Consider the following 12,490-nt stretch of genomic DNA (forward strand, 5'->3'; position numbering starts at 1 on the left):
GTTTTTAATACAACAAATACTTAAACACAACCTCATTGCATTTAAAAAACACTCTAGTACCTACAGTATTTTCTTGCTCAGTTGCTCTATTGTTATATTAAAACAGATGAAGGCAAGCTCTGAAAGGAAAGCTCAGTTTTGATATTTCCTAAGACGAGATTTTAACTAGAGGGAGACCATCCTTTTGATTTTTGATTTTCCGACACACCTTCAGGCCAAACCGAGCATTTCCTTCACCGTTTTAAAATGTTTGAATATTGGCAAGGATGTCTCTTTCCTTCAACAATTTTGTTTTCCTCTGTGTGCATGGCATCATAGTCTCACAGGGCCAGAAGCATTGCTGCACACACTCAGGCTTGTATTCTCATTGTCAGAAATGACTCTTCGATCAACAGATAAAAAGATAATCATTGATGTATTCATCATGGCACATACTGTATGTGATACTTTCATGCAATGTACGCTCTGTTGTATCCAGTGCTTATCCACACGAAACGCTTAAATAGAAAGCGCTGATGTCCAAGGACAATCATAAAGATAACAGCAATTGGATTGCCTCTTCCCCCCTCCATATATCAATCTTAACAGCAGAGATACAAAACAACCAACTGTTGAATATGACTCAAAAGGGCCAACGCTTACTCCATTCAAAGCTCCGTACCATACCTATAGAGTACAACTTGTCATCCAAATTGTGATCTGTGATAGAAGCAGACCATTATGTATATTTTCATTTCAATCCAGTGCTTTATTTTTTTTCACATTCCATGGCTGCACAACACAGGAGACTCAATTAGAGCAACTCTTATGATGGGATGTGCTCCAGTGATGATAGGTGAATGTATAAAGACCCAGGAGCCCTAACATCCTCCAGCTCAATATCTTTGCAATTTAAAGCAAATGGACAATTTAATGGTTCTCTGCCAACGCACCCTTAAAAAATATGATTTTCTACCATTCCTTTTTACTGGTTCCCATTCTCTGTGTTTCTCCTGCCTTGTCTGATTCTAACAATTTCCCTTTCAATTGCAGTTGCTGTGGTTTTCCAGCATAATGGTGACCTTGGTGTCACATTGACCCCTGGCACATTTACATTACAGCACTGGAAGAATAAGCCTGTGACCTTTTGCACAAAGAATAAACAGTTCATGTCAGTTATTTCAGTATTTTAAAAAAAAAACTGCCCATGTTATGTTTTTCTTTATAGCACACCAATCTTTATGGGAATTGTTAATTTCATAGTTCATCTACTATTATCTCAACGACTGCAGACAACCAGGGTAGTTGATATTTATGTTAAAACATGCTATTATATGGTTGCAAAATGTGTCTTTCCAATGCACAAGCAGTGCCATTGCTAAGATTATTTCCTTTAACAGTTAAGAAATTACACTTCCCACTTTTAATTACAAGAAAATATTACTCTTTACCACAATTGAATATAAAACAATGCAAAACCAATAAAAGCAATAATTATAATAATGTAAATAAAATATAACCATAGGTACAGATACACTTCTGCTGAGAAGACAGGATCTGTAAAGTATGATGACACTCATGCTGCCCTGAAATGTATTTCAGATGAATGTGATAAGCACTGTTAATCTCTCCTTTATGTTGACAAAAGAAGACATGAGGGGCTGAGGTTGTGAGCGTGTCAGGTCTGCTGGCTGGATTTATGTTCAAATCAATGAATATGTTTGAAGAGACGTTCCTCCTGCTGCCCACTGAGTTTATTATCTCCTGTGTGCATTTCCAACACTAAAGGTTATTTTCTCCAAATTAAAGGCATTACATTTATAAGCCTGGCTAGGTTCGGAAGTGTTTATTTTCCATATAAAGTGTGACGAAGTTAGTGCTATTAAAAAGTGGTCAGAGCACAGGGGGCGAGAGTACTGAATGACTGAATGCAGGCACAAGAAGACGGACTGCGGTCTTTGTACGCGGTTTTTCAAAAGCACATTATATTGTATAAGATATTTTATAATCAAATTTAAAATAACCTGAAAGCCTTCTCATATTAAATTGAAAATCCATCCTACTGCTGAGTCATTCTCTCTTGTGAGTCTGTTTATTATATAAATGAGATGCACTGGAAAACCCAAAACATCAGCAAGGAGGGAAAGGGAATGTCTCTATTGGAGTAAGGCTGTAAAAACTCAGTTAATACGCAATAACATTCAAATTCTGTGTGAATTGTTGGACAAACTCCTCATCAAGTGTTGCAAAGTTTTTCGGCTGTTCAAATGATTACACCCTGGTACACCGTGGAGAGGTGGGTGTTGCTCTATTAGCTGACATCTGTTAGACAAGACACTGACAGTGATCCAGGCCATCTCAAAGGTCATCTGCTTAAATCAGCCGGCTGTGTGAATCATCTGTACCTCACTGGTACCCAATTACAGATAACGGTGGGGTTAGGTGAGGAGGGCCCGTAAAGGGCGTTGTGCCCCAATCATGAATTCTAAATCAGAGAGCAAAGCCCTACATCGCGGATACTCTTTGCTGGTCTGGGAAAATGGCCCATATCGGGATTCTTCTGTGCCTGTTAACTGTTTTGGACTATGAGAAGATCTCTAGTCATTCTGAGAAGTCTACTGGATTCAGGTCTGTTCTGCCACCCGCAGTGGGCATCCCCTGCAAAAGTTCGGATTTGTTACACAAACAACTACCGGTTGCCTTGTCACAGACAATCTGCTCGACAAAATATGTTTGTCTTTTTTGTTTTCCTGCGATGGTGGTTCTTCAGGACTGCTTCTTAAGCTCAAATCACACTCTCGCAGACTTTTCCGGTGATTCTAAAGTAGATGACAATGTATGTGTGTCGATTAAGAGGAAAAGATGCCTGTTTTTTTTGTTGCTATTACTGTCAGGAAATGTACAACCTAACCCTGGTCCGCCCAGTAGTAGTAGTCAGATCGCTACTCCTGCTGATTTTAAAGCTAGGTCTGGGTTGGGTTTCATCCATTTGAATGTGCGCAGTCTGTTAGGTAAACTAGATTTTGTCCGCATTTGGGCAAGCTCGACTGACGCTGACGTCATTGTTTTGTCAGAAACATGGCTAAATAAATCTATTTTGGCCTCTGACATTGCCTTAAATGGTTATAAAATGTGTATCGTTCCGACCGGCCTAATAAAGGTGGTGGCGTTGCCATTTATGTTAAGAATAAGTTCAGAGTATCCACATTATTTTCCAAATCTATAAGTAAGCTACGGGGCCCTGGAGGGTTCATAGAGAGAAAAATAAATAAAACGAGGTCACTCTTTATTAACTGGTGCACACGCTTTATTAACTCGTGCGAACGAGAAAGTAAAACGTGGCCACGTTTTATTTATTTTTCTCTCTATGAACCCTCCAGGGCTCGTTGTAGCAATTCAAATGTTTTGCCTTAAATATAGAAGTGGCAAAGGGGCAACAGGTCACGGTGGTGGCCTGTTACAGACCCCCCTCAGCTGTCAAGGACTCCTTGTCTTCGCTAGCAAATCTTTTATCGCAACTAGACTACAAGGAAATAGTGCTACTTGGTGATTTTAACTGAGACTGGTTAACTGCAGTATCAGAGGATTTTAAAAACCTTTGTATCTCTTTGAATGTTACTCAGATTGTTGACAGTCCTACTCGCCCTAACAACAACAGTCCCCTAATAAATCCTCCCTAATTGATCTCATTCTAACTAATGTTCCCTATAAATACTCATCTGTGGGAGTATTTGCGAATGATGTGAGTGACCACTGTGTTGGAGCCACAATTAGGGACACTAAGGTCCAAAAGGTTTAACCTCGTAGTATTATTAAGAGAGACATAAAGCATTTTGTGGAGCAGGGTTTTGTTCATGATCTGTTTGGGTTTGATTGGGGAAAAATCGATCTGTGTGCTGATGTAGAAACTGCATGGTCTTATTTTTATCTTGGTTTTATGGAAATCATTGATAGACATGATAGACATGCACCCCTGCGTAAATTTAGAGTAAAGGGACGAGACAATCCTTGGTTTTCTGCTGAACTGTCTAGTCTCCTACATGACAGAAACAAGGCCTGGGCAAAGGCTAGGCAATCAGGCTCAGAGTTAGAATGGCTGCGTTTTAGGCAGCTAAGGAATAGCTTCACTTCACATGTCAAAAGTGCTAAGTCGAAGTACTATTTGTCAGTTACCACAGAAAACCTAAATAATCCGAGGAAATGTTGGAAAGCCATAAAATCGATATCCACCGGTTGAGATCCGTAATGCGCTAACCTCCTTGCCTTAGCACGCCATACNAATCAAAAGTGCTAAGTCTAAGTATTATCTGTCAGTTACCACAAAGAACCTGAATAATCCTAGAAAATTCTGGAAAACCATTAAATCAATATCCACCGGTGAAATCCGTAATGAGCTACCTCCTTGCCTTAGCACGCCATCTGGCACTATATCGGATAGGGCTTCTATGTTAAATTGTTTTAATAGGCATTTTGTGTCCTGTGGCTCTCTGTTTGATACTGTTACGGCCCGTCCACACGGCGACGTGCGTTGAAGCTTCAATGCGTCGCTCGCGTCGCTCGCTTCAAAAGTTGAGCAATGTTCAACTTTTGAAGCTTCGACGGAAGCGTCAGCCAATCAAATCATATACCAGTACAAGCTCTAGCCAATCAAACCACATGCCCTTGTGTCCGGGGCGGGAGATTCATGTGATTGGTTGTTGGTCGAGTTTCAGACACGCCCGCCGGCAAGCTTCAACGCACGCCGCCGTGTAGACGCTGCGTTACTAACTCTGCTACTGTGAACACCACAGTCCGTGACTCTGAAAAACGTGTTTTGGAAAACCCCTTCAGTTTTTCTCCTTTTACTATTGAAGCTGTTCATGAAGGCTTAACCAAGTTAGATCCTAAGAAACCGGCTGGTCCGGACAACGTAGAACCTTTCTTTTTAAGGATAGCTGCAGATTTTATTGCACCACCTCTTACTACTCTTTTTAACCTCTCCCTCAGCACGAAGACAATTCCAAAAGTATGGAAGTCGGCTTATGTCCTGCCTTTACTAAAAGGAGGGGAGGCCACTTTATTAAATAATTATAGGCCCATCTCTAAATTGTCAGTTCTGGCTAAGGTTCTTGAAAGCCTAGTGAGTGAACAAGTAAAGGAGCTTTTATGTAAAAATGACATCCTATGTAAACATCAGTCAGGCTTCAGAAAGCAACATAGCACCATCACTGCGACAATGAAAGTGGTGAATGATATTACGAGTATCTTAGACAAAAAGCAGAGTGGTGCAGCTCTGTTTATTGATTTTTCCAAAGCGTTCGATACCGTCGATCATCGCATCTTGAAGCAGAGGCTACTCAGTATTGGCATATCCAGCCATGCAGTAGCTTGTGAACTACCTCTCTGAAAGGTCCCAACGTGTTCATTTTGATGAGCTCTCTTCTGACACGGACAGCTTTGCATATTGTTACTGCGCAAGGAAAAATACTTGAAGTGGTTACCTGTTATAAATACCTAGGTATCTGGCTTGATTGTCTCACTTTTAAACTTCAGGTCAATAATCTGCATAAAATCTGAGGGTTAGGCTAGGTTTCTTTTCCAGAAACAAGTCCTGTTTCTCGCTTGAGGCCAGGAAAAGGCTAGTCACTGTGACCTTTTTACCTGTGCTGGACTATGGGGATCTGATCTATATGAATGCACCTGCCCATCACCTGATCAAGTTAGATGCCGCCTATCACAGTGCTCTGAGATGTGTTACTAACTGTAAAGTACTTACTCATCACTGTACCCTGTATGCCAGGGCAGGTCTGCCTTCACTTACTGTTCGGAGGCTGAGTCATTTACCAATGACTCAGCCTCCGAACAGTAAGTGAAGGCAGACCTGCCCTGGCATACAGGGTACAGTGATGAGTAAGTACTTTACAGTTAGTAACACATCTCAGAGCNATAAATGTGTTTGTAACTCTTGTTGTACAGCAGTATCCAGCTTCAAATAATTCTGAGCTTATTTGTATAATGGTGCTTTACCTGAACTTTTTTTCCGTGACTTTTAATTAAGGCTGTTAAATTACAGTTTCCACAAATCCAAAACCCCACTGGCATTGGTACCGCTCAAAATTTATTGGAGGTTAGCTGTTGATCTGGAAAACGCAATTTTTACCTAATCCTTCCTTCATGTATTCTCGTTGGTTTCAGGCAACCCTATGTCACTCGTCCTCTTTCACAGTTTGAGTTTTAGACGTAGGAAACATTTGTGGTCCTTCAGGTTCCTCAGGTAGGAGAAACTTCTTCCCGCACTTGTCGCAAATGAAACTGTTCTCCCGGGTTGGTGTTTGCTGCGGTGTGCTTTCAGGCTATTTCCCTGGTTGAAGCTGCGGGCCCATGTGTCGCAGCAGAACGGTTTCTCCCGGTGTGGATGCGCTGGTGTCTGTTCAGGTTTCCTGTGTTGCTAAAACACTTCCCACATGTGTCGCAGCTGAACGGCTTTCTCTCCTGGTGGGACGAACTTTGGAAAAGAAGATACATTCGAAAGACTGTTATAATTCTTGCATATGTAGATTTACAATTGTGAAATCGATGAATAAAGATTTACATCAAATCAGGCGTGCTTCGATGCAGAAGACATGTTTCTTCATTCTGAAACTAACCTAAATGTTGGCTTCGTTACAAGTGTTCGGGATCATATCAGCAGAATTCTCTGGGTCGTCATGTCACCTGCTCAATGAGGATGTCCTTTTCGTCCTGTTTTCTACGGGACATTTCGTCTGACTAACTAACTATTACCACCATCCCTAAAGGAAAGGATTCCCACACTAGATGTCAATTCGGTGGTCATACAATAAAGCCAACAACCAAACACTTCATTTGTCAGCCGTTCAGAACATTACACAGGATCACGAAAACTGACAAAACATTGTCGTTTCACACTGTCAAAATGATGATGTTATCAGACATGCTGTTCTATGACATACATTACAAGATATAGGTTTGACCCTGATGCTGGTTGTGTAAACGCTTAGAGTTGTATACAACCAACAGTCAGGGTCAAATGGGCAACAGGAATGGTGTGTTGCATCTGTAAGTACCCAGAAAGGCAGAGGTCGGCGCTGCGGTTTTTTCTATTTCATCTACAACACTGAGGTCTGTTGGCGCTCCTATTTTTATTTCTCACAACACACAGACAACTTAATCCTTCAACTTTAAAAGCTTTAAAAAAAATCTTGAACTAAATCTTGTTTTTAGCAAAGGATTCCCACTTTTTGTTAGACTCCTCAAACAGAAATGTTGCTACTACAGTCATCTATACTATCATGATATATTGACCTGTATACTATAGTCATATATAATAAATATATATATAATAATTATATATCTTATATATTTATATAGTATTACTTTATATATATATCGGCACATTATTATAGTGTGTGTGGGAGAGAAACTCCCTCTGGAGGAAACACAGGGATTTTATCCTTTGGATACCCTTTACATGCACAAAAACCTATAGAACATATGCACTACAGGAGAGGGAAAACCCAAAAAGCATAAAATGGCCCCTTTAGGAGCATCTTCACTCTACTTGGAACAATAGCTAATGCAGACCCACCTGATGTGATTTAAGGCTGCTGTGCTGTGTGAACATGCGTCCGCAGATGTCGCAGGAGAAGGGCTTCTCCCCGCTGTGCGTCTTCAGGTGAATCTTCAGGTAACTGGACGACTTGAAGCTCTTCCCACAGAGCCCGCAGCTGTGCGGCCGGTCCACCGTGTGGTGCTGCTGGTGAGAGCGCAGGTCTGTGATGGAGCTGAGCCGCCGGCCACAGATCACACACGTACAGGGGATGGTGGCCGCGTGGGTCTGGAGGTGTTTCCGGAGCGAGTCCACGCAGGTCACCGTGGTGCTGCACGCCACGCAGGCCAGAGACCTCTCCCTGGAGCCTGGGTGGGAGGTCTTCTGGTGCATCTTCAGGGCACTCTTCTGGATGAAACACTTGCCGCAGGTCTCACAGCTGAAGGGGCGCTCCCCGGTGTGGATCCGCTGATGGCCCTTCAGAGTGTCCGCCTGGTTGAAGCTCTTGCCACAAGTCTCACACCTGAAGGGCTTTTCCCCTGTGTGGATGCGCAGATGGCGCTGCAGGTTTCCTTGGATGGTGAAGCTTTTGTTGCAGTACTGGCAGTTGTAGGCCCGCTCCCCCGTGTGTACCATCTGATGCATCTTCAGGCCGTGTGCTCGGTAGAAGCTCTTCCCGCACTGCTCACAGCAGAACGGCCGGACCTCGGCGTGCAGGCGCTGGTGGTTCCTCAGCAGCTGCTTCAGAGTGAAGCCCTTCCCACAAACATCACAGGTGTGTGGTCTCTCACCTGTAGATGGATAAGATTAACAGAATATGACATTGTCAAAGGTTATATGTTTTCTAATAGACATTTTTATTAAAACACAATTATCCCTGGTCAGCATCTCTAGTGAGTTGTAGCCCCTCTAGCTCATTGTTTCGGATTTATGACCCTATACTGTATGGTTTTGTCTCATCTCACTCATTGACCCCCATTTTGATAAACCAGATCAATGGCATAGAAAAAGTGAAACCTTTAGTGCTAGTGAAAATTGAACATATTTATATGTGGGTCAGCAACTGAACTCAAAATGAATCCTTATATCACTGTGTCTGGTAAATACGTTTCCTATGTGTGTTAATGTGGATATTCCTCATCAAATCTTTATAAGGCATTATTATTTTCAGTATAACAACCATAGACTATAAAAAATATATTGGAAGTAGTCACCGTGACATCACACATTAGTGTGGTAACTACAGTTTGGAAGCCTCTAGTTTGGCCTTTTAGCAGTCGCCATATTGTTTTTTTGGAACCAGACAAAAGAGAATGTTGATGAAGATATTTTTAGGCAACAAACATAGTTTACCTTTCATTAACTGAAAACAAATCTTGTTTTTGTCTTTAAACTTTGAGCTTTTCACAACACCAGGACACTGAAGCAGCAACCTGTCAATCACAACATAGCCCTAAAGCAGGGGTGTCCAAACCACGGCCCGGGGGCCAACTGTGGCAATTCTAAAAGCATAATGGAATATGGCCCACACAAGAAACCTGTGCTTTTCCTTTATTGTACTTCTTAAATATAAATGTAAACTGATTTTAAGCAGTATAATTAATGTGTCAATTAGTACACTTTCAAATAAATGTACAAACAAATCTTAGTTGATAATAAAAAGCCCAATTACTTATTTGCCTAACAAGCTGGAAATATACCCTTGATATTTCCCCTTATTGTCCGGGCTGTGAAGGAAGACTGAGAATCACAGCTTGTACTGGCTTCTGTTTTAAGGGATGAGCTGCCAACACTTTCAGTAACAAAGTCAATGAAACCCTATGGAGAGCTGTGATGGAGGCTGTTTTTTTTCTTAAAGCATGTTCAAATATAAAGCATAATGTACCTACATTTAATTGATTTTGCTTACTTATTACTTAACTTATGAGGCAATATAGCTCGGCGACTGTGGCTGCGAGGGATTGCAGTCGTCTTTCAACCAGAAGGTCGTGGGTTCGATCCCAGCCCATGCAGTCAACATATCGATGTATCCTTGGGCAAGATACTTAACCCTGAGTTGCTCCCGATGGTATGGCCAACGGTGTCTGAATGTGTGTGAATGTTAGTTCCTAGAGTTAGGTACACTGCTCTGTATTAATGGGTGTGTATGGGTAAACGACATGTAGTATGTAAAGCGCTTTGAGGGGTCTTAAAGACTGGATAAAGCGCTATATAAGTACAGTCCATTTACTTCTAGTGAGGGGCCCAGCCCTTCGTAGGTTTTTCTGTATGTGGCCCTCAGTGAAAAAAGTTTGGACACCACTTCCATAAAGCTTCCAGCCTAGTTTACTCTAAATGGGACTATAATTTACAAAATGACCATCATGCTGTTATGAAAACTTGTAAACCAGCAGTTGAGACCATAAACTGATTGGTAAATGTTTACAAAGTAAAGTAATACATGATGTCAGAAGTTGGCTCCCTGCTGCTCGTTTGAAAGAATGCAGGTTTAAGGCGTTTCTGCACTGGCTGTTCTTCTCAGACCTGTCCATCAGCTCGGTACCTCACTCACCTGTATGAAGCAGCATGTGAGCGTTGAGGCTCCGCTGGAAGGAGAAGCCTCTGCCACACTGAGAGCAGCAGAAAGGCTTCTCTGCGTTGGTCCCGTGCGCAGCCTGGTGGGCCTTCAGGTGCAGCAGCTTGGTGAACGTCTTCCTGCAGAGTCTGCAGCTCAGAGGCTGCTGGTTCTGGTTCTCCTTCTTCGCTCTACCTCGTAGGGACTTTGGCTTAACAACACGTCTAGGTCTGGTAGTTAATCCTGGGTCACCGTCATCTGGATCGTCTGGCTCCATCTAACAGAAGAAATTAAGAAATTCTTGATTCATTGCCTCTAAACTCACTGTTGCTTTACTGTTTTTGGTGGTAAGCTCCATTAAGAGGTGTAGTTCATTATATTCTCAATATAAACTGCTACCCACACTACATTAACAGTAGGGGCAATTCAAAGTCCATTCATCATTTCGAAATAGATGGAATATGTGTGTATATGAAGTCATTTACTTTATAAAGGGGAAAACGACATGTCAAAATTCTGAGAAGACAAAAAAAATCTCCAAACAGAAAATAAAACATTAAATGAATGAAGGATTTGTAAAAGCACCTGGTAGTCTGGGTCGTCGTCATTGTCCTGGCCCGGCTCTTCTCTGTACTGACCGGAGTCAGAGGACGCCTGGTCGGCCAACGCGTCCAGTCCTTCCTCCTTTATTATCACTGGTTGGACACTGTCCTGAAAGGAGAGAATGTGGACATGAGTCAAAAGATGGTGTCTGGGTAACTTACAATAAACATACACAATACACATAATTAGTTTAGTTTAGTTTATTTGTTTATAGTGTCGTGTACAGTCCCCATTGATCAACTCTCACAAAAAAACAGTAAATGGGGCAGCTTTAGCCAACATTGCTCATTTCCAGCTGTTGTCCCCAGCCAGATGATAATAGACACCCTTAAAATCACAATATATAAACAGAATTACTTATCAAAAAAGGATGAAAGGCGAAAGAATAAAAGAGAACAATAAACAACACACGTTACAACATACAGTACATGTCACATATAGCACATCACAATCACACAACAGGGGGGCAACATCCATGATCACAACATGTAACACAACATGTAACACACGCCATATCCAGCACAGACTAGTGTGTGCAGGCAGGGGCGCCGTAAGGGGGTGAAAAGTTAGGACGATTCTAAGGCCCCTGACTGACAGGGGCCCAAACTATTTTAGAACATTAAGAAAAAAATGTTTAAGTAACCAATGTGATATCTTTTCATGGGGCCCAAAATCGCTGGCGGCGCCCCTGTGTGCAGGTGTAGTTCTCAGTGAACCATGTTTTTAAGTGAGCTGTAAATGTGGTATATGAATGTATGTCTTTGATTTGAGTGGTTAGAGAGTTCCAGCTTTGTATTGCTCTGACCGAGAATGGTGACTGACCAAAAGTACCCTTCCTGAATGGGACTGAAAGGTCGCCCGTGTGGAGCTTGTGGTGGTCAGTCTGATGTTGTTACGTTACGCAGGATTTTGTACACCAGGAAGATGTTCTTATATTTTATTAAATCTTCCCAACTCAGGATGTTACACTTGTTGAGGATGGCACAGTGATGGGAGCGGTTAGGTTTCTGGTCCAGTACTTTGAGGGTTTGTTTGTACAGGGTTGCTAGTGGCTTCAGTGTGGAGCTGTTAGTTTGCCCCCAGCTTGTGAGTACATTATGTAACGAATGTGACATGATCATGGCATTCATGTATCATTTGGCAGAATTAAACATTGTGTTCTTATTATCAAATTGCTAGCTAAAACTTTACGCTTTGGGTCACTTTCTTGACTTGTATTTCGAATTTGCTGGATTAGAGTCTATAACGATTCCAGTACGTGAACCTGCGGCACAATATCAATATTTCCCTGAGATGCTCTATAGATTGACACAATGTGCATTTTTCTTTTGAAAAAATCCCACTGTTTGTTGACATTAAGGCTGAAGACGGAGCCGGTGGTACCCCAGCGTAGTGATCAGCACTAAAAAGCTGAGGTCAGTTATCAGCCAGGCCCTTTGCTTTGAATTGCATGCACATACGTATATCACAGTGTCATCGCATATAGCTGTGTTTCCAACATCGCGACAGACAGTGGCAGGTCACAATATATAGGGTAAAAAGAAGTTGAGCGCAAGTATTTGAACGCTTGTGTGAAGCCCGGTGTAAGCTAGAGGCTGAGAGAGTTGATTATAGACGAGAACATAGCTGACGGCCTACGCAGGAGGTATGATTTCAAGTGTCCACGAGTGTTAATGGAAGCAGTAAAAGCCCCGAGCAGTTTGGACAGAAGGACCTTAATGGCTGATTGTAATACAAAACTTTGCGTAGATCCAAGAATACGCACAACAAAAGCACCTTCCCATTGCTTGACTTTTATAAAAGTAATA

The 12,490-nt window shown here is 42.0% G+C and overlaps 1 protein-coding gene across 1 annotated transcript; it reads right to left on the minus strand.

Annotated features, from left to right (window-relative positions):
* Positions 1-6,369: 6,369 nt before the first annotated feature.
* Positions 6,370-11,812, minus strand: LOC104952507 (zinc finger protein OZF-like). Its single transcript, XM_010779343.1, has 5 exons — positions 11,579-11,812; positions 10,665-10,838; positions 10,077-10,356; positions 7,565-8,316; positions 6,370-6,463 (listed from the first exon to the last, which is right to left on the minus strand). Exons 1-5 carry the CDS (start codon positions 11,810-11,812, stop codon positions 6,407-6,409), a joined length of 1,497 nt encoding a protein of 498 aa, XP_010777645.1. The 3' UTR covers positions 6,370-6,406.
* Positions 11,813-12,490: the final 678 nt, after the last annotated feature.

Source organism: Notothenia coriiceps, unplaced genomic scaffold (assembly GCF_000735185.1).
Source record: "Notothenia coriiceps isolate Sejong01 unplaced genomic scaffold, NC01 NC01_scaffold00020081, whole genome shotgun sequence".
NCBI classification, from domain to species: Eukaryota; Metazoa; Chordata; class Actinopteri; order Perciformes; family Nototheniidae; genus Notothenia; species Notothenia coriiceps.